At 50.3% G+C, this 27,827-nt stretch overlaps 1 protein-coding gene across 3 annotated transcripts in view; it reads left to right on the top strand.

Annotated features, from left to right (window-relative positions):
• The window catches only part of LOC140069141 (NACHT, LRR and PYD domains-containing protein 12-like), a 113,130-nt gene that overhangs the window by 35,739 nt on the left and 49,564 nt on the right, over positions 1–27,827 (top strand). For 2 of the 3 annotated variants that reach the window (XM_072114511.1, XM_072114512.1), the window contains exons 3-6: positions 5,049–5,212; positions 5,865–6,036; positions 13,921–13,986; positions 17,438–19,169. In XM_072114511.1, the coding sequence (XP_071970612.1) occupies positions 5,049–5,212; positions 5,865–6,036; positions 13,921–13,986; positions 17,438–19,169 (2,134 nt within the window). Of the gene's footprint in view, positions 1–5,048; positions 5,213–5,285; positions 5,649–5,864; positions 6,037–13,920; positions 13,987–17,437; positions 19,170–27,827 lie in introns of those variants that run through there. The other variant, XM_072114513.1, reaches the window with a different exon arrangement.

Genomic DNA, 27,827 nt, shown 5'->3' with positions numbered 1-27,827 from the left:
GAATATATAACTATCCACACAGTGCCCCTGAATATATAATTATCCACACAGTGCCCCTGAATATATAACTATCCACACAGTGCCCCCTGAATATATAACTATCCACACAGTGCCCCCTGAATATATAACTATCCACACAGTGCCCCCTGAATATATAACTATCCACACTGTGCCCCCTGAATATATAACTATCCACACAGTGCCCCCTGAATATATAACTATCCACACTGTGCCCCCTAAATATATAACTATCCACACAGTGCCCCCTGAATATATTATTATCCACACAGTGCCCCCTGAATATATAACTATCCACACTGTGCCCCCTGAATATATAACTATCCACACAGTGCCCCTGCATATAATATTATCCAAACAGAGCCCCCTGAGTATATAACTATCCACACTGTGCCCCCTGAATATATAACTATCCACACTGTGCCCCTGAATATATAATTATCCACACAGTGCCCCCTGAATATATAATTATCCACACAGTGCCCACTGAATATATAACTATCCACACAGTGCCCCTGAATATATAACTATACACACAGTGCCCCCTGAATATATAATAATCCACTCTGTGTCCCTGAATATATAATAATCCACACAGTGCCCCCTGAATATATAATTATCCACACAGTGCCCCCTGAATATATAACTATCCACACAGTGCCCCTGAATATATAACTATCCACACAGTGCCCTTGAATATATAATTATCCACACAGTGCCCCCTGAATATATAACTATCCACACTGTGCCCCCTGAATTTATAACTATCCACACAGTGCCCCCTGAATATATAACTATCCACACAGTGCCCCTGAATATATAATTATCCACACAGTGCCCCCTGAATATATAACTATCCACACAGTGCCCCTGAATATATAATTATCCACAAAGTGCCCCCTGAATATATAACTATCCACACAGTGCCCCTGAATATATAATTATCTACACAGTGCCCCCTGAATATATAACTATCCCCACAGTGCCCCTGAATATATAATTATCTACACAGTGCCCCCGAATATATAATTATCCACACAGTGCCCCCTGAATATAGAACTATCCAAACAGTGCCCCCTGAATATAGAACTATCCAAACAGTGCCCCCTGAATATAGAACTATCCACACAGTGCCCCCTGAATATAGAACTATCCACACAGTGCCCCCTGAATATATAACTATCCACACAGTGCCCCCTGAATATATAACTATCCACACAGTGCCCCTGAATATATAATTATCCACACAGTGCCCCCTGAATATATAACTATCCACACAGTGCCCCTGAATATATAATTATCCACACAGTGCCCCTGAATATATAATTATCCACACAGTGCCCCCTGAATATATAACTATCCACACAGTGCCCCCTGAATATATAACTATCCACACAGTGCCCCCTGAATATATAACTATCCACACTTTGCCCCCTGAATATATAACTATCCACACTGTGCCCCCTGAATATATAACTATCCACACTGTACCCCCTGAATATATAACTATCCACACAGTGCCCCTGAATATATAATTATCTACACAGTGCCCCCTGAATATATAACTATCCCCACAGTGCCCCTAAATATATAATTATCCACACAGTGCCCCCGAATATATAATTATCCACACAGTGCCACCTGAATATAGAACTATCCAAACAGTGCCCCCTGAATATAGAACTATCCACACAGTGCCCACTGAATATAGAACTATCCACACAGTGCCCCCTGAATATATAACTATCCACACAGTGCCCCCTGAATATATAACTATCCACACAGTGCCCCTGAATATATAATTATCCACACAGTGCCCCCTGAATATATAACTATCCACACAGTGCCCCTGAATATATAATTATCCACACTGTGCCCCTGAATATATAATTATCCACACAGTGCCCCCTGAATATATAACTATCCACACAGTGCCCCCTGAATATATAACTATCCACACAGTGCCCCCTGAATATATAACTATCCACACTGTGCCCCCTGAATATATAACTATCCACACTGTGCCCCCTGAATATATAACTATCCACACTGTGCCCCCTGAATATATAACTATCCACACTGTGCCCCCTGAATATATAATTATCCACACTGTGCCCCCTGAATATATAACTATCCACACTGTGCCCCCTGAATATATAACTATCCACACAGTGCCCCTGAATATATTATTATCCAAACAGTGCCCCCTGAGTATATAACTATCCACACTGTGCCCCCTGAATATATAACTATCCACACTGTGCCCCCTGAATATATAACTATCTACACAGTGCCCCCTGAATATATAACTATCCACACAGTGCCCCCTGAATATATAATTATCCACACTGTGCCCCCTGAATATATAACTATCCACACTGTGCTCCCTGAATATATAACTATCCACACTGTGCCCCCTGAATATATAACTATCTACACAGTGCCCACTGAATATATAACTATCCACACAGTGCCCCCTGAATATATAATTATCCACACTGTGCCCCCTGAATATATAATTATCCACACTGTGCCCCCTGAATATATAACTATCCACACTGTGCCCCCTGAATATATAACTATCCACACCGTGCCCCTGAATATATAATTATCCACACAGTGACCCCTGAATATATAACTATCCACACAGTGCCCCCTGAATATATAACTATCCACACTGTGCCCCCTGAATATATAACTATCCACACAGTGCCCCCTGAATATATAACTATCCACACAGTGCCCCTGAATATATAATTATCCACACAGTGCCCCCTGAATATATAACTATCCACACCGTGCCCCTGAATATATAATTATCCACACAGTGCCTCCTGAATATATAACTATCCACACAGTGCCCCCTGAATATATATTTATCCACACTGTGCCCCCTGAATATATAACTATCCACACTGTGCCCCCTGAATATATAACTATCCACACTGTGCCCCCTGAATATATAACTATCCACACAGTGCCCCCTGAATATATAATTATCCACACAGTGCCCCCTGAATATATAACTATCCACACTGTGCCCCCTGAATATATAACTATCCACACAGTGCCCCTGAATATATTATTATCCAAACAGTGCCCCCTGAGTATATAACTATCCACACAGTGCCCCCTGAATATATAACTATCCACACAGTGCCCCCTGAATATATAACTATCCACACTGTGCCCCCTGAATATATTACTATCCACACTGTGCCCCCTGAATATATAACTATCCACACAGTGCCCCTGAATATATAACTATCCACACAGTGCCCCCTGAATATATAACTATCCACACAGTGCCCCCTGAATATATAACTCTCCACACTGTGCCCCCTGAATATATAACTATCCACACTGTGCCCCCTGAATATATAACTATCCACACAGTGCCCCCTGAATATATAACTATCCACACAGTGCCCCCTGCATATATAACTATCCACACTGTGCCCCCTGAATATATAATTATCCACACTGTGCCCCCTGAATATATAACTATCCACACTGTGCCCCCTGAATATATAACTATCCACACAGTGCCCCTGAATATATAATTATCCAAACAGTGCCCCCTGAATATATAATTATCCACACTGTGCCCCCTGAATATATAACTATCCACACTGTGCCCCCTGAATATATAATTATTCACACTGTGCCCCCTGAATATATAATTATTCACACTGTGCCCCCTGAATATATAATTATCCACACTGTGCCCCCTGAATATATAATTATCCACACTGTGCCCCCTGAATATATAATTATCCACACAGTGCCCCCTGAATATATAATTATCTACACAGTGCCCACTGAATATATATTTATCCACACTGTGCATCCTGAATGCCACACGTGCTCCCACTACCCGTATCTCGGGTCGCGGGCTCACCTGTGCCCCACCGTGTTCCCCAGGGTGACGCCCGCACTTCTTACCTTTCCCCGCTCCTGTTCCCGATCCCCCGGCCGTGCGCACGCGTCCCCGTCTGCTAGGGCGTGCGCATGACGGCTTCAGAAAATTTAAGGGGCCAGCGCATTGTTAATTGGCGCTGGCCTTTCCCAGAGTTCTATATAAACCTGCCTCTCCCTATACACCCTGCTGGATCTTTGTGCTCTATGCCTGAGAGAAAGCTTTGTTCCATGCCATTTGCGATTATCTAGGTTTCCCGTTGTGACCTCAATTCCGTTCCTGACTCTGATCCTGTGCTGCCTGTCCTGACCTACCTCTACGTCCTCGACTGTAATCCTGTGCTGCCTGTCCTGACCTACCTCTACGTCCTCGACTGTAATCCTGTGCTGCCTGTCGTGACCTACCTCTACGTCCTCGACTGTAATCCTGTGCTGCCTGTCCTGACCTACCTCTACGTCCTCGACTGTAATCCTGTGCTGCCTGTCCTACCGCTACATCCCCGACTGTAATCCTGTGCTGCCTGTCTTGACCTCCTGCCTATCACCAACCATGAGCTTGCCTTACGATTCTGTACTTCGCCTTGGCCGCCACCGCGGACAAAGTTGCACCTGTGGAACGACCTGGTGGTACCACACCACAGCAAGTCCAACCCGCTTTGCGGTGGGCACTGGTGAAAACCGGTTGCCACTTAGACTCCGGTCTCAGGTATCGGCTTACGTCATCGTCCGTGGTGGTCCAGAGGATCCACTACCACCGATCCTGACACTGAATATATAATTATCCACACTGCGCCCTGAATAAATAAGTTTTTAGCCTGCCACTAATTATATAACTATTCAAACTGTACCAATATATAAATGTCTGCATTGTGAATATATAAACAGCCTGATGATCCTGAGGTCACCACTGTAATTACTGTGGATGGGTGGGTCGGCAATGTATGCAGTGGGCACACCTGGGGATGGACACCGTGCCCATATATTACAGGGAATGGGAATTTCTCATTAGTGGAACCTTGTACAATGATCCAGGACAGGAATATCCTCCATCCACCTCTGTCATCCCTCTACATGTCCTGGAAGATTTCATCCTTGTGTCTCTTCTCTTCCAGATGCTGAGACCCGGAAGTTTTACCAGCAGCTTTGTCACTATCCACATCATGTCCTGAGGATGACGTATGAGTATTTCCAGGAGGATCTGCTCCAAATCATGGAGAACCTGAGTCTTCCATCACTTCTACATGAGCTGAGCTCCCGAAATATCCCAGGTCTGGAGGTGAGAGGACATGATGTGCCAGTGTTATATACAGGTGTTATATACAGGTGACCCGAGTCTTCCATCACTTCTACATGAGCTGAGCTCCCGGAATATCCCAGGTCTGGAGGTGAGAGGACATGATGTGCCGGTGTTATATACAGGTGTTATATACAGGTGACCCGAGTCTTCCATCACTTCTACATGAGCTGAGCTCCCGGAATATCCCAGGTCTGGAGGTGAGAGGACATGATGTGCCAGTGTTATATACAGGTGTTATATACAGGTGACCCGAGTCTTCCATCACTTCTACATGAGCTGAGCTCCCGGAATATCCCAGGTCTGGAGGTGAGAGGAGATGATGTGCCGGGGTTATATACAGGTGTTATATACAGGTGACCCGAGTCTTCCATCACTTCTACATGAGCTGAGCTCCCGGAATATCCCAGGTCTGGAGGTGAGAGGACATGATGTGCCGGGGTTAGGTCCCCATAATCTCAGTCCTTTGTGACCCAATCCAGACCAGTGTTGCTACGGACTGTTGATGGGAGCCCCCCTGGATGTACATATCACATTATGGAGAAGACTGACATGAAATATCTCTGTATATTAACCCTGTGTATTCCGTCTCCTTGTATATTGTCCCTTATGTCTGACCTTTCTTGTGTCCTAGAAATACAAGGATCCAGACTATGATAGAAAAACCTTGGCCCAGGATTTACTCCAGGATATTTTCGGGAGAGGAGCAGAAACTGTGATAACATTGTGGGTCAGTCTCCATGTATTACGTAAGGATCACGGTTCTCCGGTCCTGGACGCTGTACTGGAGGAGCTCGGCCACAGAGGTAACATTGTGTATGACATGTGTCACTCATCATATGGGGTTCTCAAAAATTTGTCAAGAATAATGCGGATATCTCTGCTGGATCAGTCATTGCTGGCATTGTGTAAGTGTACAGATGGGGCAGCTTTAGCATTTTTGGTTTTTACTTTCCTTATTCCCAGAACCTTAACTTTTTCATTTTCCATATACAGAGATATATGAGGACTATTTATCTGCCGGGAAATTTCTAATGGTAATATTTGAGTTTCTGTACAGTGGACTAGAAAGCTGGAAAAAATTCCAAATAGGGCGGAACTGACAAAAAATATGGCTTTATTTTCACTGACTCTGGAAAGAGGCGCAGAAGACACAACCTCGTGCGTCAGTTCAATTATGGAGATACAACATTTATATAGTTTATAATGTTTTAATACCTAAAAAACATAAAATAATAAAGCCCCTGAGTAGATGATGGGACCCCAAGTTTCCGTTCAGGGTTCATGTAGCCTTTAAACCTGGACGTATTGCTGAATAGTTGGTCGAACAGCCAATCTCAGAAATGAACACCCCTAGGTAGTAGCCATGGCTGTCACTGTCCCCCTGGCTAGTCAAAGCCATAGCTAATTGCTAGAGGCATTCATTTCTCGGATTGGCTGTTCAATCCCACAATATGTCCGGGTCGCACAAGCCACAAAAATCCCAAACCCAAAGGGAAACTTAGAGTCTGCTCATGCTTACCCACGAGCCATCTCCAGACGGGTTTAACGACACCTTGCCATAAAGCTAAGTTAGTCGGTTAATTTGACACTCACTGACAATGACATAACAATGTAGAATACATACATGTAGTAACATACTTTTACATTGTTCAGTTCATAGAGCTGTTTATAAACTCTCCAGCTGCACTTCAAAGTAATATTTGTTCTATAGCTGCAATAGCTGAAAACTTACATTTTCCAGTGTAATTTCATTACCTTAGTGCTGCTTTTTCTCCGCCATCATTCTGTGCCAGCCTTCTCCATCACCCCAGCATTCTGGATGCTAAGAGGCTGCTAAGAACAATCCGTAGAGTGAAAGAAGAGCAGTCTATGGCACAGAAGGCTGAGGGGGTGGGAATGTGCACTGAGCTAATTCTGATCTCTGCCCAGTAATTACATGAAGCAGCAGCAGCTCCCTCATTTTATTTCTGTGTGTGCTCTGTCTCCTCCGTTCTATGTACTCCCCATCCTCCATTGTCCTAGAATGAGGAAAGAGTGATAGCATCTTCTGAACATCTGGTAATGAGTATAGTAGTCATAAGGCTGTATTAGATGATAGGTCTATGTGTCTAACAGCGCATAGATGTATATGTGTGTGTAATAATTTGTGTCCTAGAACTCCTAGTGGGAGAGAGGAGAGCACAGACTTATGGGAAGTCAGAGAAGCTGCTCTGGCCTCACTGCCCTTAGCTGAATATGATTTTATAAGTAAGGATGAGAGTTATATACGAGGCTAGATCGCTCCAGCTGTGCTAAAACTATTTATGCCACTGTTGTGTATACACACACGCCAACGAACCCGCGCAGCTCCAGGTGCACAATCCTCCAGGAATGCCTTTCTTTTCCCAGAAAATTGGAATGGATGAGATAAGCACTCACTTGTTCATGAATAATCGTGAATCCGTTAAAGGATTCACGATTATACAGAAGACTATTTTTGGCCAGGTAACTTCGGAGTAACTTCGGAGTGTGTCATCATGTGATGCACTGAACTGCGTTTTATGGATTACTCTTAGACCACAGTTTATAAGCATCAGTGAAAAATAGATGCCACATGGATGGATCTCATCTGTTGTGAAGTCTGACACTTTACTTTCCATAGGAGAATGTTTTCAGATCTGAATTCCCCTCATCAGATGTTATATTATAGTTGCCAAATCTGACATTTTATTTTGACCAATGCAGCTGCCTGTGATTAATCTTGACATTATGGGGCAAATTTACTTACCCGGTCCTGTCACGACCCCCGATCCGGACGGTCCGGCGAAGATGAAGTCCGGCGCAATTCACAAAGCTCGTGTGCTTGATATCCTGCATGTGTCGCTTCCCCGCTCAGGTCCCCGGAGTTCACCTTCTTCTTCCTGGTGCATGTAAGTGCATTGTCCGTGTATAATGCGCTGTACAGGGAGTCACTAAGATCGTGCGCCCGATATACTGCATGTGTCGCTTCCCCGCTCAGGTCCCCGGAGTTCACCTTCTTCTTCCTGGTGCATGTAAGTGCATTGTCCGTGTATAATGCGCTGTACAGGGAGTCACTAAGATCGTGCGCCCGATATACTGCATGTGTCGCTTCCCCGCTCAGGTCCCCGGAGTTCACCTTCTTCTTCCTGGTGCATGTAAGTGCATTGTCCGTGTATAATGCGCTGTGCGGGGAGTCACTAAGATCGTGCATCTGATATCCTGCATGTGTCGCTTCCCCGCTCAGGTCCCCGGAGTTCACCTTCTTCTTCCTGGTGCATGTAAGTGCATTGTCCGTGTATAATGCGCTGTACAGGGAGTCACTAAGATCGTGCGCCCGATATACTGCATGTGTCGCTTCCCCGCTCAGGTCCCCGGAGTTCACCTTCTTCTTCCTGGTGCATGTAAGTGCATTGTCCGTGTATAATGCGCTGTACAGGGAGTCACTAAGATCGTGCGCCCGATATACTGCATGTGTCGCTTCCCCGCTCAGGTCCCCGGAGTTCACCTTCTTCTTCCTGGTGCATGTAAGTGCATTGTCCGTGTATAATGCGCTGTACAGGGAGTCACTAAGATCGTGCGCCCGATATACTGCATGTGTCGCTTCCCCGCTCAGGTCCCCGGAGTTCACCTTCTTCTTCCTGGTGCATGTAAGTGCATTGTCCGTGTATAATGCGCTGTGCGGGGAGTTACTAAGATCGTGCATCTGATATACTGCATGTGTCACTTCCCCGTTCAGGTCCCCGGAGTTCACCTTCTTCTTCCTGGTGCAGGTAAGTGCATTGTCCGTGTATAATGCGCTGTACAGGGAGTCACTAAGATCGTGCGCCCGATATACTGCATGTGTCGCTTCCCCGCTCAGGTCCCCGGAGTTCACCTTCTTCTTCCTGGTGCATGTAAGTGCATTGTCCGTGTATAATGCGCTGTACAGGGAGTCACTAAGATCGTGCGCCCGATATACTGCATGTGTCGCTTCCCCGCTCAGGTCCCCGGAGTTCGCCTTCTTCTTCCTGGTGCATGTAAGTGCATTGTCCGTGTATAATGCGCTGTGCGGGGAGTCACTAAGATCGTGCATCTGATATCCTGCATGTGTCGCTTCCCCGTTCAGGTCCCCGGAGTTCACCTTCTTCTTCCTGGTGCAGGTAAGTGCATTGTCCGTGTATAATGTGCTGTGCGGGGAGTCACTAAGATTGTGCGCCTGATATCCTGCATGTGTCGCTTCCCCGCTCAGGTCCCCGGAGTTCACCTTCTTCTTCCTGGTGCATGTAAGTGCATTGTCCGTGTATAATGCGCTGTACAGGGAGTCACTAAGATTGTGCGCCCGATATCCTACATGTGTCGCTTCCCCGCTCAGGTCCCCAGAGTTCACCTTCTTCTTCCTGGTGCATGTAAGTGCATTGTCTGTGTATAATGCGCTGTGCGGGGAGTCACTAAGATTGTGCGCCCGATATCCTGCATGTGTCGCTTCCCCGCTCAGGTCCCCGGAGTTCACCTTCTTCTTCCTGGTGCATGTAAGAGCATTGTCCGTGTATAATGCGCTGTGCGGGGAGTCACTAAGATCGTGCGCCCGATATCCTGCATGTGTCGCTTCCCCGCTCAGGTCCCTGGAGTTCACCTTCTTCCTGGTGCATGTAAGTGCATTGTCTGTGTATAATGCGCTGTGCGGGGAGTCACTAAGATCCTGCGCCCGATATCCTGCATGTGTCGCTTCCCCGCTCAGGTCCCTGGAGTTCACCTTTTTCCTGGTGCATGTAAGTCTGTTGTCCGTGTATAATGCGCTGTGCGGGGAGTCACTAAGATTGTGCGCCCGATATCCTGCATGTGTCGCTTCCCCGCTCAGGTCCCCGGAGTTCACCTTCTTCTTCCTGGTGCATGTAAGAGCATTGTCCGTGTATAATGCGCTGTGCGGGGAGTCACTAAGATCGTGCGCCCGATATCCTGCATGTGTCACTTCCCCGCTCAGGTCCCTGGAGTTCACCTTCTTCCTGGTGCATGTAAGTGCATTGTCTGTGTATAATGCGCTGTGCGGGGAGTCACTAAGATCCTGCGCCCGATATCCTGCATGTGTTGCTTCCCCGCTCAGGTCCCCGGAGTTTACCTTCTTCTTCCTGGTGCATGTAAGTGCATTGTCCGTGTATAATGCGCTGTGCTGGGAATCACTAAGATCCTGCACCCGATATCCTGCATGTGTCTGTTCCCCGCTCAGGTCCCCGGAGTTCACCTTCTTCTTCCTGGTGCATGTAAGTGCATTGTCTGTGTATAATGCGCTGTGCGGGGAGTCACTAAGATCCTGCACCCGATATCCTGCATGTGTCTGTTCCCCGCTCAGGTCCCCGGAGTTCACCTTACCAGTGCGTGTCTTGCGACACAATTTGAAATGTTAAATCCCGCGCGTAGTCCGAATCCGTCGCGTTGTCTGACGGGCCGCCCCCCAATTTGTGTCGCATGCAAGCGGCGCCGATGCACCAAAATCCCCTGTCAAATGCGGTGCAAAACAGAAATCGTCTTTGGTGATCTGTGATCATACAGTAAATTATCCCAGTTGTCAAATGGGGAGACACACACTATGTTCCAGGACTACTTTGAAAGGTGGTAGACTTGTTATACTTTAGTATAGAAAGCCACAGGCATCTCTGTCTATATGTTGCCTGTCCCCTTCTGGACACAATGGAGATTGTCCTGAATCCTTGGATTGGTGATATTCCTGGTTCCCTGTTTTTGGAGGCCTATATTTTTTCTTCATCTTCTCCAGGACAATCTGATGGTTGGAACCCCGGCTGCTCACATAGACATACTCTAAGCAAGAAATGAGCGAAAACAAACCCCTATGCTGGTGCCTCACCTCTGCAGCCTCTCTTGAGCGAGTCAGGGTTATGGACCAGTCCATGCATTGCCCTTTTTTGGCACCAAACAGAATTCAATTTTTTTCTGATTTTGTTTTGAAAGTTTTTGTAACAGAGAAATAAAAGTCTAACTATATAACTATAAAAGTCTAAAATATCTGTTGATTTTAGTAGATCACTAATAGGTTGCATTAGAGTCCATCTGCACCATTTCCGTTGGGCTTATTTTTTTAGGTTTCACTCAGATGATAAAAACAGATGTAAAAGATGTAAGTCCCATAACTAGCCAGACACTAGCCATGTGAGAATATTCTGTATAGTGGATAAACCTAGACCAGTGGTGGCTAACCTATGGCACGGGTGCCAGAGGTGGCACTCAGAGCCCTTTCTGTGGGCACTCAGGCCATCACCAGAGATGACTCCAGGTATCTTCCTGCAGTCCCAGACAGCCCAGGACTTGCTGTGCACAGAGCTATTATAAAGTGACAGCTCTACCTGGGACCACTGGAGGAGTGGGAAGGTGTGGACAGATCTGGATTATCATTGTAGCTCCTGCTCCGGCCCTGACAATTCTTCCTGTTTATGGGACCCTGGAATGAAGCTACAATGATCATCCAAATTTCTTCTATTTTCTGCTTTATTGGTGCCTCAGGTGCTGGTATCAATGAAAGCTGTGACAGAGAAGGGAGTATAAATCACACATTACATTTCTGTGTTGGCACTATGCGATAAATAAGTGGGTCTTGGTTGTAGTTTGGGCACTCGGTCTCTAAAAGGTTCGCCATCGCTGACCTAGACCCTCTCGTTTTATTCTGAGGTCTTACTTTTTGGAAGGAGCTTGGGTTTTTTTCTAGAGAAGAAGGACCGGTCCCTCTATCCCTGCTTTTATGTGACAACAATGACTGTAAACATTAGTACCCCCTCTTCTATACTGAGCTTTACAGCAATATCTATGGGACCAAAGTCTTCTCCAAACAGGATCTACTAATAACCAAACCCACATGAGAGCAGTTGAGAACTGGAAGATCTCCTTCTAGGCTAAAATGATTAAATGCACTTTCCCACGTCCTTGTTACCGATCCTGGATTATATTATCCGATTCTGGTAGATCTAGAGAAACTCCAAGCAGTTCTGCTTTGGCCTAGTCTACAAATTATTTGAACTATTCAAAGACTCGAGTAAAGTAGTTTTGCTCCCAACTTTTCAGTCTTTAGTCAAAAAAGAAGATCAATACAGTATTTTACAAGATCCATCTACCTCCTAAATGGTGCATTCCCATTTTGTACCAAATTTTTGTGCTCAAATTTCTGGTACTCCTGTATTTGAGCCCCCAAGTGCATTAAGGAGTGACATGTATTCCTCCATGCCCCCTGACATCCTCCTTATCCCATGAGGTACAACCTCAGGTTCCTCCACGCTCCTCCTCAATCCTTCCTCTTACTGCCCACTGGGCGTCTTCCTGCCAATATCATCACCTTTAAATCTGTCGACCAACCTTCCCCTGCCAAAGCCCTTCAGAGAGAGCGCCTGAGCATAGCTGGATACCTAGAGCACAAGGCGCTGGTCTGTTCTCTCATCTTCGTTGACCATCTTCGTTGATTTGTGTTCTAATACGAGGGATTGGGGCTTATTTACTAAGGGCCCTCCGGCCGCATTTTCGTTGGGTTTTCCGACTTTACGGGGATCGCGCCGATCAGATTGTATCGCAATCACGTGGCCGTCAGACGATCCATCTGATTCGGACTAACTGCAGGATTTAACGTTTAAATTATGTCGCAAGCCAAGCACTTACATGCACCAGGAAGAAGAAGGTGAACTCTGTCGGACCTGAGCGGGAAAGCGACACATGCAGGATATCGGACGCACGATCTACGTACAGGGACAGGTCAGTAAATGTGCCCCAGTGTGTTCTATCATTCTCAGAACGCTGGAGTCACTCACAGGAACATTTACTTACCTGTCCGAGTCGTGATCCCCAAGGTGCGTTCCCCGTAGATCCTGCGCCCCTTAATCCTGCATGTTTCTGACGAAAGTGCGCTCCGTGTGGCCCCTAGTAAATGAGCCCTATTGTGTTTGATTTTGGGGGAAAAAAAGCTCTTATTATGTTGTATTGAGCTGTTTTAATTGTTTTTCTTGTTTGGTTTCCAGAAAGTTACAAATATTTTATGAAACCTAATTTGTAAAACGGGTAAAATCGTGTGATTGAAACTATATGGGGCACATTTACTTCCCTGAGCGAGGTGCGTTGTCCGACGAGGATGAAGTCTGGCGCGATTCAACAAGATATCCGATATCCGGCATCTGTCGCTTCCCCGTTCACCTTCTTCTTCCCGGTGCATGTGACTGCATGTCTTGAGACACAATTTAAATTTTAAGTCCCGCGAGTAGTCCGAATCAGTCGGGTTGTCCGACAACCCGGCCCATGATTTGTGTCACATGAAAGTCGGTGCGATTGCGCCAAAATCCAGTCACTTGTTAAATGTTATACTGCTTCTGCTCTGATAATAGTTGAAGTCATTCGATGTTCCAGGAGTATATATATATATATATATATGCTTGAGCGTTATGTTTTCTATAGATTGCTAATACTAATCCTGCTTTCCACCGGATGCTGTAGGATTATTGTTGTGTCTCGGGCCGTCGTATTGATCCACTGTAGGTGTTTATTTAAAAATATCTTCAGTTTTTTCTGATCCAATCTGTGGCTCCTGCCATTGCCCCCAGCTTAGTCCTTATGACCCTCACACCTGGTCCCGGTCCTGTATCTTCTCATATGTATATGACATCTGTACATCCAGCGCTGATGAGCTCCATAGAAAATCCTACAAATCTCTCATTTCTTATTAGGTGCGGATCTGCCGGGGGAAATCCTACTGGATAAAGAAGGACAGAACCTACCCCCAGCGCTGAGAGGTAAGTGCACATTATATACAGATTATAGTAACAATGAGGAGAACCAGATACAGCAGGAGGACGGCCGGGGGAGGTTCTGATCAGTAATGGGCCCATACTTTTTTGTATGGATTTTCCAGACTTATTGCCCACCTTCAGGATAGTTCATCACAAATATTCAACTAAATAGGGATCAGAGCTGCAATTCCTCCCTGTCACCACTATACAGGTAGACTGTCAGGACAACTATTCAGCGCTGCGTACAGGTGTCCCCTGCCCATCACAAGAGATCAAATTAAAAGTTCAGAGGACAAGCTCCAACTACATAAAGGCGCACACAAAGCCTAGTTTATGACAAATCTGATTTTCTCAAAAATTATTGGCGAGTGGAAACGATGCCTTACGGCTCACTTGTATAAGAAAGTCTTGGAAGATGTGTTGAAGCTCATTAAGCTGGAAAAGTTCAATCCAGTTACAGAACGAGGTGCAGGATACAACGATAAAGTGTGCAGAGGGATCAGCTTTACCGGGACCACAGGAGAAAACACCAGCATTATACATGACACATAAAACCTAAAATGTAAAAATTAAGAGGGAGGGTTCAAGTTTAATTTCAGAGTTTAATGTCACTTGTAAGAAGACATTTGATGGAATAGATTGGCACTAATTGTGGAATCCTTCTCCATCCTCAACTTCATGAAAACAATATCCTGACACCACTCAAACAGGTAACAGATTATAGCACCCAGTATGTTGGCTTTTATATCAAGCATGGAGCCAGGCTGTACTGCTTCTTATCTTCTACACTATTAGATATTTTATCATGAGGCGTCAGTCATAGTCTCATCTTGGAGGTCTGGGGCATCAGCCATAGTCTGGTCTGAGGGTCTGGGGCATCAGCCATAGTCTGGTCCAAGGGTCTGGGGCATCAGCCATAGTCTGGTCCGAGGGTCTGGGGCATCAGCCATAGTCTGGTCCGAGGGTCTGGGGCATCAGCCATAGTCTGGTCCGAGGGTCTGGGGCATCAGCCATAGTCTGGTCCGAGGGTCTGGGGCATCAGCCATAGTCTGGTCCGAGGGTCTGGGGCATCAGCCATAGTCTGGTCCGAGGGTCTGGGGCATCAGCCATAGTCTGGTCCGAGGGTCTGGGGCATCAGCCATAGTCTGGTCCGAGGGTCTGGGGCATCAGCCATAGTCTGGTCCGAGGGTCTGGGGCATCAGCCATAGTCTGGTCCGAGGGTCTGGGGCATCAGCCATAGTCTGGTCCGAGGGTCTGGGGCATCAGCCATAGTCTGGTCCGAGGGTCTGGGGCATCAGCCATAGTGTGGTCTGAGGGTCTGGGGCATCAGCCATAGTCTGGTCCGAGGGTCTGGGGCATCAGTCATAGTCTGGTCCGAGGGTCTGGGGCATCAGCCATAGTCTGGTCCGAGGGTCTGGGGCATCAGCCATAGTCTGGTCCGAGGGTCTGGGGCATCAGCCATAGTCTGGTCTGAGGGTCTGGGGCATCAGCCATAGTCTGGTCTGAGGGTCTGGGGCATCAGCCATAGTCTGATCAGGGGTTCTGGGATATCAGCCGTAGTCTGATCGGGGGGTCTGGGGTATCAGCCGTAGTCTGATCGGGGGGTCTGGGGTATCAGCCGTAGTCCAGACAGGGGGGTCTGGGGTATCAGCCATAGTCCAGACAGGGGGGTCTGGGGTATCAGCAAATTTGGAGGACAAAAAAAGGTTGTGCACTCTTAATTTAATTACCGTATGTAAAATTACTATAAATGCCTCAATAGGCTACTTGAAAACAGCAGGGCGGCCGCCCAGTGACTGGCACTATTGACTACACGGGCACCTCTGTGTTTGTTGCACAGGCACTGGAGCATATATGGGCTAATGTAGGCGAACCAGAGGCAAGAGGCAAGCTGTCCTCGGTGGGTGGTGTCTCCTCCGTGGCGTCTGCCCTTGTGACGCTCCTTTGAGGCCCATGAACTGCGTTGGACACCACCTGCTGTGAGGAAAACTCGTATTCCTCTTCCTTCTCCTCAGAAATCTCCTGGCTGCTGGTCCCTAAATCCACTCTGTGAGAAACCTGTAGACGGGTAACACCCTCCAGAGACCTTCTGCCTCATTAGGACAATTTTACGAATTGATTTTAAATGTTTTTTCCTGATTGATTGTTATATATATTCCCAGTTCTAGTCATTGGCTCAGATTTACTAAAGCCCCTGCACCAGTTTTCTGTCGGACTTTGCACATTCTTTCCTGCTCGCACGGGTAATGTCCGTTTCAAAATCAAGAAAAAACACAAGTCAGCCAGATGAAGCGCCTTGAGCGTGACACAGTTCAGGAAAAGCCTACACAGATACTCACAGGCAGGAGCAGTGACCACTCAGTACTCTGTTCTTTTTCTTTTTCATAAGGTAATTAAGAAATGTTCAAGACACATTTGTGGCGCGGCTGCACTATCCCCGACGCAACACGGGGGCTCAGTCGGACCGTGAACCACATTTAACATGGAAGTCTGACAGAAGTGCGCGCATGCCCCATGTTAAACGGGCACCAAAAAAAGGTGCACCCTGTTGGAGCAGTGCAGGGGGAGCCAGAATTATGAAAAATCTGTGCCAGAAATCTTGAATCTGGCGCCCCCTGCACTAAACACAGGACACTGCACATAGTACACACTGCACTGCTCTTAGTAAATGTGCCCCAATATGCTTCAAGACATTTACTTACCCGGCGCATTCTCCGACGTGGAATCGGGTCTACGGCGATTCACTAAGGTCGTGCGTCCGATGTCCGGTGTCGCTGCTGCGCCGAGGTCGGCCGGAGTTCACCATCCTATCCCTGGTGCATGTAAGTGTGTGTCAAGCAACACTTTTTTTTTTCTAAATAGCACGATTTTTCCAAATCTGTCAGGTTTTCCGAAGGCCACGACCCCCGTTTTTAGTTGCATGCAAACCGGCGCTCATGCAACACAATCCGATTGCGAGCGCCAAAAACCTGCGGCAATTCGGCGCAAAACGATAAAATTCGGAAATCCCGGCGGAAAAACGTGATTCGGACCCTTGGTAAATGTGCCCCATTGAGTATACAATTTTATACTAGTTGCAATATGTGACTGTGTTGGCACAGTTGTTGGACCCCCCAGGAGATTCACGGGTGCACCACTGGACCAGTCTGAGCCTGTACCATTGTAGCTGAGCAGCGTGTTCTGGGAGCATCAGGTAATGTTCACGGAAGTGGCAGGTGCTAATTTGCTCTGCCTAATTACAGTCCTGGTCCCCAGAATACGACCTTCAAGTCCCCATCACAGCATTTGTGTTATTTCAGAGCCACATGACACGTCTCCATCTTTCCATTACACCTGATCTATGGCGTCTACAATATCTGATCTATAACCTCTTCTATCTGTACATTTCTCCTACTAAAGATTGTGTCTTGTCTCAGCCTCTTATCTTCACTTTTATTTTCTGTATTTTCCATAGAAATCCAGAACCATCACAAGAAACATTTATATGAGAAAACGGAGAAACTGATAGAGAACAAACCTCCGAGATGTAACCAGGAGGAGGAGAGTTTTCCCTTCCGCACACGTTATGTGACCCTCATCATTGTCTCCACTCATCACTTTAGGGAACGCTCTGAGAATGAGCTCATAGCGACCGGGGCAAGACATGAGGAATATGTAAAGGAAAAACATCATGAATTACAACGTATTTCCCCCAACAAGATGTTCCGCTGGTGCCACCAGTCCAGACTGGTACCACATATGGTGCTGGTGAGCGGAGTGCCCGGGGTAGGGAAGACCACGCTGATGCAGAAGATTGTCTATGACTGGGTGAAGGGGGATCTCTATCAAAGATTCTCTTTTGTCTTCTTCTTCAAATTCCGGGAACTGAACAGATGGGATATGGTTAGTCTGGAGACCCTGATCCTTCATCATTACCCATATCTGTGGCAGCAGCTCGGGAACATCCTACAAGATCCAGAGAAACTTCTCTTTATATTTGATGGATTAGATGAAAGCAATCAGACAATGGATTTCACATCCCGTCACTTGTGCTCCGACCCTAAAGAGCCGGAACGTTGTGGTCACATTGTGGTCAGTTTGGTGAGAAAGTCTCTTCTTAATGGTTGTTCTGTTCTGATGACCAGTCGCCCGACCAGACTGGCATCAATGGATTGTAGGGATTTCCAGCGAATGGTAGAAATCAGTGGATTCTTCACAGAAGAAAGAAAGATTTACTTTGAGAATTTCTTCCGTGACCCTGAACTGGCAGAAAAGGCTTTTACCTATGTGAGGCAGAATGACACATTGTACACGTTCTGTTACCTCCCGTCCTACTGCTGGATCATCTGTACAGTATTATCCAGGAGCTTCCAGACCACAAGTAGTGACCAGCAGGTCTCATTATTACCCAGAACCGTGACCCAGCTCTTTGCCATATTTGTCGCCAACATCCTGTCCAATCACAGCCCGGAGAAAAGTGGCGCCCAGAAGCTCCTGCAGTCCATGGGATGGATGGCAGAACATGGGGTCATGAATCACCTAATTATATTTGATGGTCGGGATCTGGAGTCTTTCCATGTGGACAATAAGTCAAAGCTCTTATCAAGTTTCCTGATGGAATCGGAGGAACCTGTGTCCTATTCCTTCTTACATCTCACTGTCCAGGAATTCTTCTCTGCCTTTGTGCATTATGCCGATTATTCTCCTGAGAAGTTACAGAAATCATTAGAGAAAGCCGAGTCCTATCCTGATGGACGAGGTGAGATGTTCCTCCGCTTCCTGTGTGGTCTATCAGATGGCACCACCAGGTCACTACTAACCGGATACCTGGACACACGAGCAGCTCAGGCCTCCAGAGACGTCATCACTTGGCTGAGGAACTTCATTACAGGAGGAGAAGAGAGGCTGAGGAACTTCATTACAGGAGGAGGAGGAGAAGGAGAGAGGCTGGATTACAAGGAGCGACTTCTCAGGACATTCTTCTATCTGTTTGAGACCCGGAATAAGGTTCTGGTGCAGGAATCATTACAGTCGCACAGAACATTGGACCTTTCTGATGTTCGCTTGTCGGCTCTAGACTGCACCGTGTTATCATTCATCATGGAGTGCTGCTCACATATACAAGGTCTCCATCTATCTGACTGTTCTATAGGCCCTGAGGGATTAGAGAGACTGGCACCAGGATTACACAACCTCCGGGATCTGAGGTATAAATCATCCCGATTATTATTACACCGGGATCCACAGTAACCAATAGTAATAGTAGTAATGGTGGGGATAGCGCCCCCCGGTGGTAATAAGGGGAGAACTGTACCTGAGTATCTAATCCTAACGTGTGATACTGCCTGCTGAGCTGTGTATCTAATCCTATCCTGTGTGATACTGTCTGCTGAGCAGTGTATCTAATCCTAGCCTGTGTGATACTGCTGAGCTGTGTATCTAATCCTATCCTGTGTGATACTGTCTGCTGAGCTGTGTATCTAATCCTATCCTGTGTGATACTGCCTGCTGAGCTGTGTATCTAATCCTCTCCTGTGTGATACTGCTGAGCTGTGTATCTAATCCTGTGTGATATTGCTGAGCTGTGTATCTAATCCTCTCCTGTGTGATACTGCTGAGCTGTGTATCTAATCCTCTCCTGTGTGATACTGCTGAGCTGTGTATCTAATCCTCTCCTGTGTGATACTGCTGGGCTGTGTATCTAATCCTCTCCTGTGTGATACTGCTGAGCTATGTATCTAATCCTCTCCTGTGTGATACTGCTGAGCTGTGTATCTAATCCTCTCCTGTGTGATACTGCTGAGCTGTGTATCTAATCCTCTCCTGTGTGATACTGCTGAGCTGTGTATCTAATCCTCTCCTATGTGATACTGCTGAGCTGTGTATCTAATCCTCCACTGTGTGATACTGCTGAGTTGTGTATCTAATCCTCTATTGTGTGATACTGCTGAGCTGTGTATCTAATCCTCTCCTGTGTGATACTGCTGAGCTGTGTATCTAATCCTCTCCTGTGTGATACTACTGAGCTGTGTATCTAATCCTCTCCTGTGTGATACTGCTGAGCTGTGTATCTAATCCTCTCCTGTGTGATACTGCTGAGCTGTGTATCTAATCCTCTTCTGTGTGATACTGCTGAGCTGTGTATCTAATCCTCTCCTGTGTGATACTGCTGAGCTGTGTATCTAATCACTCTGTAGTGGCACCAGCCATCTTCTTTGGCATAGTCTGTTGGGGAAGCAGCATCTCAGCGAGGGAGAGGAGCAGACTGGACAAACTGATTAGGAAAGCCAGTTCTGTCCTGGGGGTCCTCCTGACACTGTGCAGGTGGTAGCTGAGAGGAGGACACAGTGCAGGTGGTAGCTGAGAGGAGGACACTGTGCAGGTGGTAGCTGAGAGGAGGACACAGTGCAGGTGGTAGCTGAGAGGAGGACACAGTGCAGGTGGTAGCTGAGAGGAGGACACTGTGCAGGGGGTAGCTGAGAGGAGGACACTGTGCAGGGGGTAGCTGAGAGGAGGACACTGTGCAGATGGTAGCTGAGAGGAGGACACTGTGCAGGGGGTAGCTGAGAGGAGGACACTGTGCAGGTGGTAGCTGAGAGGAGGACACTGTGCAGGTGGTAGCTGAGAGGAGGACACTGTGCAGGTGGTAGCTGAGAGGAGGACACTGTGCAGGGGGTAGCTGAGAGGAGGACACTGTGCAGGGGGTAGCTGAGAGGAGGACACTGTGCAGGTGGTAGCTGAGAGGAGGACACTGTGCAGGGGGTAGCTGAGAGGAGGACACTGTGCAGGGGGTAGCTGAGAGGAGGACACTGTGCAGGTGGTAGCTGAGAGGAGGACACTGTGCAGGTGGTAGCTGAGAGGAGGACACTGTGCAGGGGGTGGCTGAGAGGAGGACACTGTGCAGGGGGTAGCAGAGAGGAGGACACTGTGCAGGGGGTAGCTGAGAGGAGGACACAGTGCAGGTGGTAGCTGAGAGGAGGACACTGTGCAGGTGGTAGCTGAGAGGAGGACACAGTGCAGGAGGTAGCTGAGAGGAGGACACTGTGCAGGGGGTAGCTGAGAGGAGGACACTGTGCAGGTGGTAGCTGAGAGGAGGACACTGTGCAGGTGGTAGCTGAGAGGAGGACACTGTGCAGGTGGTAGCTGAGAGGAGGACACTGTGCAGGGGGTAGCTGAGAGGAGGACACTGTGCAGGGGGTAGCTGAGAGGAGGACACTGTGCAGGTGGTAGCTGAGAGGAGGACACAGTGCAGGTGGTAGCTGAGAGGAGGACACAGTGCAGGGGGTAGCTGAGAGGAGGACACTGTGCAGGTGGTAGCTGAGAGGAGGACACTGTGCAGGTGGTAGCTGAGAGGAGGACACTGTGCAGGGGGTAGCTGAGAGGAGGACGCTGTGCAGGTGGTAGCTGAGAGGAGGACATTGTGCAGGTGGTAGCTGAGAGGAGGACATTGTGCAGGTGGTAGCTGAGAGGAGGACACAGTGCAGGTGGTAGCTGAGAGGAGGACACTGTGCAGGAGGTAGCTGAGAGGAGGACACTGTGCAGGGGGTAGCTGAGAGGAGGACACTGTGCAGGTGGTAGGTGAGAGGAGGACACTGTGCAGGGGGTGGCTGAGAGGAGGACACTGTGCAGGGGGTAGCTGAGAGGAGGACACTGTGCAGGGGGTAGCTGAGAGGAGGACACTGTGCAGGGGGTAGCTGAGAGGAGGACACTGTGCAGGTGGTAGCTGAGAGGAGGACACTGTGCAGGTGGTAGCTGAGAGGAGGACACTGTGCAGGTGGTAGCTGAGAGGAGGACACTGTGCAGGTGGTGGCTGAGAGGAGGACACTGTGCAGGTGGTGGCTGAGAGGAGGACACTGTGCAGGGGGTAGCTGAGAGGAGGACACTGTGCAGGGGGTAGCTGAGAGGAGGACACTGTGCAGGGGGTAGCTGAGAGGAGGACACTGTGCAGGTGGTAGGTGAGAGGAGGACACTGTGCAGGTGGTGGCTGAGAGGAGGACACTGTGCAGGGGGTAGCTGAGAGGAGGACACTGTGCAGGGGGTAGCTGAGAGGAGGACACTGTGCAGGGGGTAGCTGAGAGGATGACACTGTGCAGGTGGTAGCTGAGAGGAGGACACTGTGCAGGTGGTAGCTGAGAGGAGGACACTGTGCAGGTGGTAGCTGAGTGGAGGACACTGTGCAGGTGGTAGCTGAGAGGAGGACACTGTGCAGGTGGTAGCTGAGAGGAGGACACTGTGCAGGTGGTAGCTGAGAGGAGGACACTGTGGAGGTGGTAGCTGAGAGGAGGACACAGTGCAGGTGGTAGCTGAGAGGAGGACACTGTGCAGGTGGTAGCTGAGAGGAGGACACTGTGGAGGTGGTGGATGAGAGGAGGACACTGTGCAGGGGGTAGCTGAGAGGAGGACACTGTGCAGGGGGTAGCTGAGAGGAGGACACTGTGGAGGTGGTGGATGAGAGGAGGACACTGTGCAGGTGGTAGCTGAGAGGAGGACACAGTGCAGGGGGTAGCTGAGAGGAGGACACTGTGCAGGTGGTAGCTGAGAGGAGGACACTGTGCAGGTGGTAGCTGAGAGGAGGACACTGTGCAGGTGGTGGATGAGAGGAGGACACTGTGCAGGTGGTAGCTGAGAGGAGGACACAGTGCAGGGGGTAGCTGAGAGGAGGACACTGTGCAGGGGGTAGCTGAGAGGAGGACACTGTGCAGGTGGTAGCTGAGAGGAGGACACAGTGCAGGTGGTAGCTGAGAGGAGGACACTGTGCAGGTGGTAGCTGAGAGGAGGACACTGTGCAGGTGGTATCTGAGAGGAGGACACAGTGCAGGTGGTAGCTGAGAGGAGGACACTGTGCAGGTGGTAGCTGAGAGGAGGACACTGTGGAGGTGGTAGCTGAGAGGAGGACACAGTGCAGGTGGTAGCTGAGAGGAGGACACTGTGGAGGTGGTAGCTGAGAGGAGGACACAGTGCAGGTGGTAGCTGAGAGGAGGACACTGTGCAGGTGGTAGCTGAGAGGAGGACACTGTGGAGGTGGTGGATGAGAGGAGGACACTGTGCAGGGGGTAGCTGAGAGGAGGACACTGTGCAGGGGGTAGCTGAGAGGAGGACACTGTGGAGGTGGTGGATGAGAGGAGGACACTGTGCAGGTGGTAGCTGAGAGGAGGACACAGTGCAGGGGGTAGCTGAGAGGAGGACACTGTGCAGGTGGTAGCTGAGAGGAGGACACTGTGCAGGTGGTAGCTGAGAGGAGGACACTGTGGAGGTGGTGGATGAGAGGAGGACACTGTGCAGGTGGTAGCTGAGAGGAGGACACAGTGCAGGCGGTAGCTGAGAGGAGGACACTGTGCAGGGGGTAGCTGAGAGGAGGACACTGTGCAGGGGGTAGCTGAGAGGAGGACACTGTGCAGGGGGTAGCTGAGAGGAGGACACTGTGCAGGGGGTAGCTGAGAGGAGGACACTGTGCAGGTGGTAGCTGAGAGGAGGACACTGTGCAGGTGGTAGCTGAGAGGAGGACACTGTGCAGGTGGTAGCTGAGAGGAGGACACTGTGCAGGTGGTGGCTGAGAGGAGGACACTGTGCAGGGGGTAGCTGAGAGGAGGACACAGTGCAGGGGGTAGCTGAGAGGAGGACACTGTGCAGGGGGTAGCTGAGAGGAGGACACTGTGCAGGGGGTAGCTGAGAGGAGGACACTGTGCAGGTGGTAGCTGAGAGGAGGGCACTGTGCAGGTGGTAGCTGAGAGGAGGACACTGTGCAGGTGGTAGCTGAGAGGAGGGCACTGTGCAGGTGGTAGCTGAGAGGAGGACACTGTGCAGGTGGTAGCTGAGAGGAGGACACTGTGCAGGTGGTAGCTGAGAGGAGGACACTGTGCAGGTGGTAGCTGAGAGGAGGACACTGTGCAGGTGGTAGCTGAGAGGAGGACACAGTGCAGGTGGTAGCTGAGAGGAGGACACTGTGCAGGGGGTAGCTGAGAGGAGGACACAGTGCAGGTGGTAGCTGAGAGGAGGACACTGTGCAGGTGGTAGCTGAGAGGAGGACACTGTGCAGGTGGTAGCTGAGAGGAGGACACTGTGCAGGTGGTAGCTGAGAGGAGGACACTGTGCAGGTGGTAGCTGAGAGGAGGACACTGTGCAGGTGGTAGCTGAGAGGAGGACACTGTGCAGGGGGTAGCTGAGAGGAGGACACAGTGCAGGTGGTAGCTGAGAGGAGGACACTGTGCAGGTGGTAGCTGAGAGGAGGACACTGTGCAGGGGGTAGCTGAGAGGAGGGCACAGTGCAGGTGGTAGCTGAGAGGAGGACACTGTGCAGGTGGTAGCTGAGAGGAGGACACAGTGCAGGGGGTAGCTGAGAGGAGGACACTGTGCAGGGGGTAGCTGAGAGGAGGACACTGTGCAGGTGGTAGCTGAGAGGAGGACACTGTGCAGGTGGTAGCTGAGAGGAGGACACTGTGCAGGGGGTAGCTGAGAGGAGGACACAGTGCAGGTGGTAGCTGAGAGGAGGACACTGTGCAGGTGGTAGCTGAGAGGAGGACACAGTGCAGGGGGTAGCTGAGAGGAGGACACTGTGCAGGTGGTAGCTGAGAGGAGGACACTGTGCAGGTGGTAGCTGAGAGGAGGACACTGTGCAGGTGGTAGCTGAGAGGAGGACACTGTGCAGGGGGTAGCTGAGAGGAGGACACAGTGCAGGTGGTAGCTGAGAGGAGGACACTGTGCAGGTGGTAGCTGAGAGGAGGACACTGTGCAGGGGGTAGCTGAGAGGAGGGCACAGTGCAGGTGGTAGCTGAGAGGAGGACACTGTGCAGGTGGTAGCTGAGAGGAGGACACAGTGCAGGGGGTAGCTGAGAGGAGGACACTGTGCAGGGGGTAGCTGAGAGGAGGACACTGTGCAGGGGGTAGCTGAGAGGAGGACACTGTGCAGGGGGTAGCTGAGAGGAGGACACAGTGCAGGTGGTAGCTGAGAGGAGGACACTGTGCAGGTGGTAGCTGAGAGGAGGACACAGTGCAGGGGGTAGCTGAGAGGAGGACACTGTGTAAGGTGGTAGCTGAGAGGAGGACACTGTGCAGGTGGTAGCTGAGAGGAGGACACTGTGCAGGGGGTAGCTGAGAGGAGGACACTGTGCAGGGGGTAGCTGAGAGGAGGACACTGTGCAGGGGGTAGCTGAGAGGAGGACACTGTGCAGGGGGTAGCTGAGAGGAGGACACTGTGCAGGGGGTAGCTGAGAGGAGGACACAGTGCAGGGGGTAGCTGAGAGGAGGACACTGTGCAGGGGGTAGCTGAGAGGAGGACATTGTGCAGGTGGTAGCTGAGAGGAGGACACTGTGCAGGTGGTAGCTGAGAGGAGGACACTGTGCAGGTGGTAGCTGAGAGGAGGACACTGTGCAGGTGGTGGCTGAGAGGAGGACACTGTGCAGGGGGTAGCTGAGAGGAGGACACTGTGCAGGGGGTAGCTGAGAGGAGGACACTGTGCAGGTGGTAGCTGAGAGGAGGACACTGTGCAGGGGGTAGCTGAGAGAAGGACACTGTGCAGGGGGTAGCTGAGAGGAGGACACTGTGCAGGGGGTAGCTGAGAGGAGGACACTGTGCAGGGGGTAGCTGAGAGGAGGACACTGTGCAGGGGGTAGGTGAGAGGAGGACACTGTGCAGGGGGTAGCTGAGAGGAGGACACTGTGCAGGGGGTAGCTGAGAGGAGGACACAGTGCAGGGGGTAGCTGAGAGGAGGACACTGTGCAGGGGGTAGCTGAGAGGAGGACACTGTGCAGGGGGTAGCTGAGAGGAGGACACTGTGCAGGTGGTAGCTGAGAGGAGGACACTGTGCAGGGGGTAGCTGAGAGGAGGACACAGTGCAGGGGGTAGCTGAGAGGAGGACACTGTGCAGGGGGTAGCTGAGAGGAGGACACTGTGCAGGGGGTAGCTGAGAGGAGGACACTGTGCAGGTGGTAGCTGAGAGGAGGACACTGTGCGGGTGGTAGCTGAGAGGAGGACACAGTGCAGGGGGTAGCTGAGAGGAGGACACTGTGCAGGGGGTAGCTGAGAGGAGGACACTGTGCAGGGGGTAGCTGAGAGGAGGACACTGTGCAGGGGGTAGCTGAGAGGAGGACACTGTGCAGGTGGTAGCTGAGAGGAGGACACTGTGCAGGGGGTAGCTGAGAGGAGGACACTGTGCAGGTGGTAGCTGAGAGGAGGACACTGTGCAGGGGGTAGCTGAGAGGAGGACACAGTGCAGGGGGTAGATGAGAGGAGGACACTGTGCAGGTGGTAACTGAGAGGAGGACACTGTGCAGGGGGTAGCTGAGAGGAGGACACAGTGCAGGGGGTAGCTGAGAGGAGGACACTGTGCAGGTGGTAGCTGAGAGGAGGACACAGTGCAGGGGGTGGCTGAGAGGAGGACACTGTGCAGGTGGTGGCTGAGAGGAGGACACTGTGCAGGGGGTAGCTGAGAGGAGGACACTGTGCAGGTGGTGGCTGAGAGGAGGACACTGTGCGGGTGGTAGCTGAGAGGAGGACACTGTGCAGGTGGTAGCTGAGAGGAGGACACTGTGCAGGGGGTAGCTGAGAGGAGGACACTGTGCAGGTGGTAGATGAGAGGAGGACACTGTGCAGGTGGTAGTTGAGAGGAGGACACTGTGCAGGGGGTAGCTGAGAGGAGGACACTGTGCAGGTGGTAGCGGAGAGGAGGACACTGTGCAGGGGGTAGCTGAGAGGAGGACACTGTGCAGGGGGTAGCTGAGAGGAGGACACAGTGCAGGGGGTAGCTGAGAGGAGGACACTGTGCAGGGGGTAGCTGAGAGGAGGACACTGTGCAGGGGGTAGCTGAGAGGAGGACACTGTGCAGGTGGTAGCTGAGAGGAGGACACTGTGCAGGGGGTAGCTGAGAGGAGGACACAGTGCAGGGGGTAGCTGAGAGGAGGACACTGTGCAGGGGGTAGCTGAGAGGAGGACACTGTGCAGGGGGTAGCTGAGAGGAGGACACTGTGCAGGTGGTAGCTGAGAGGAGGACACTGTGCGGGTGGTAGCTGAGAGGAGGACACAGTGCAGGGGGTAGCTGAGAGGAGGACACAGTGCAGGGGGTAGCTGAGAGGAGGACACTGTGCAGGGGGTAGCTGAGAGGAGGACACTGTGCAGGGGGTAGCTGAGAGGAGGACACTGTGCAGGTGGTAGCTGAGAGGAGGACACTGTGCAGGGGGTAGCTGAGAGGAGGACACTGTGCAGGGGGTAGCTGAGAGGAGGACACTGTGCAGGTGGTAGCTGAGAGGAGGACACTGTGCAGGGGGTAGCTGAGAGGAGGACACAGTGCAGGGGGTAGATGAGAGGAGGACACTGTGCAGGTGGTAACTGAGAGGAGGACACTGTGCAGGGGGTAGCTGAGAGGAGGACACAGTGCAGGGGGTAGCTGAGAGGAGGACACTGTGCAGGTGGTAGCTGAGAGGAGGACACAGTGCAGGGGGTGGCTGAGAGGAGGACACTGTGCAGGTGGTGGCTGAGAGGAGGACACTGTGCAGGGGGTAGCTGAGAGGAGGACACTGTGCAGGTGGTGGCTGAGAGGAGGACACTGTGCGGGTGGTAGCTGAGAGGAGGACACTGTGCAGGTGGTAGCTGAGAGGAGGACACTGTGCAGGGGGTAGCTGAGAGGAGGACACTGTGCAGGTGGTAGATGAGAGGAGGACACTGTGCAGGTGGTAGTTGAGAGGAGGACACTGTGCAGGGGGTAGCTGAGAGGAGGACACTGTGCAGGTGGTAGCTGAGAGGAGGACACTGTGCAGGGGGTAGCTGAGAGGAGGACACTGTGCAGGGGGTAGCTGAGAGGAGGACACTGTGCAGGGGGTAGCTGAGAGGAGGACACTGTGCAGGTGGTAGCTGAGAGGAGGACACTGTGCAG

The sequence above is a fragment of the Engystomops pustulosus genome, chromosome 7, assembly GCF_040894005.1.
Source record: "Engystomops pustulosus chromosome 7, aEngPut4.maternal, whole genome shotgun sequence".
Taxonomy (NCBI): Eukaryota; Metazoa; Chordata; class Amphibia; order Anura; family Leptodactylidae; genus Engystomops; species Engystomops pustulosus.
This window is presented reverse-complemented; position numbering and strand designations above follow the sequence as displayed.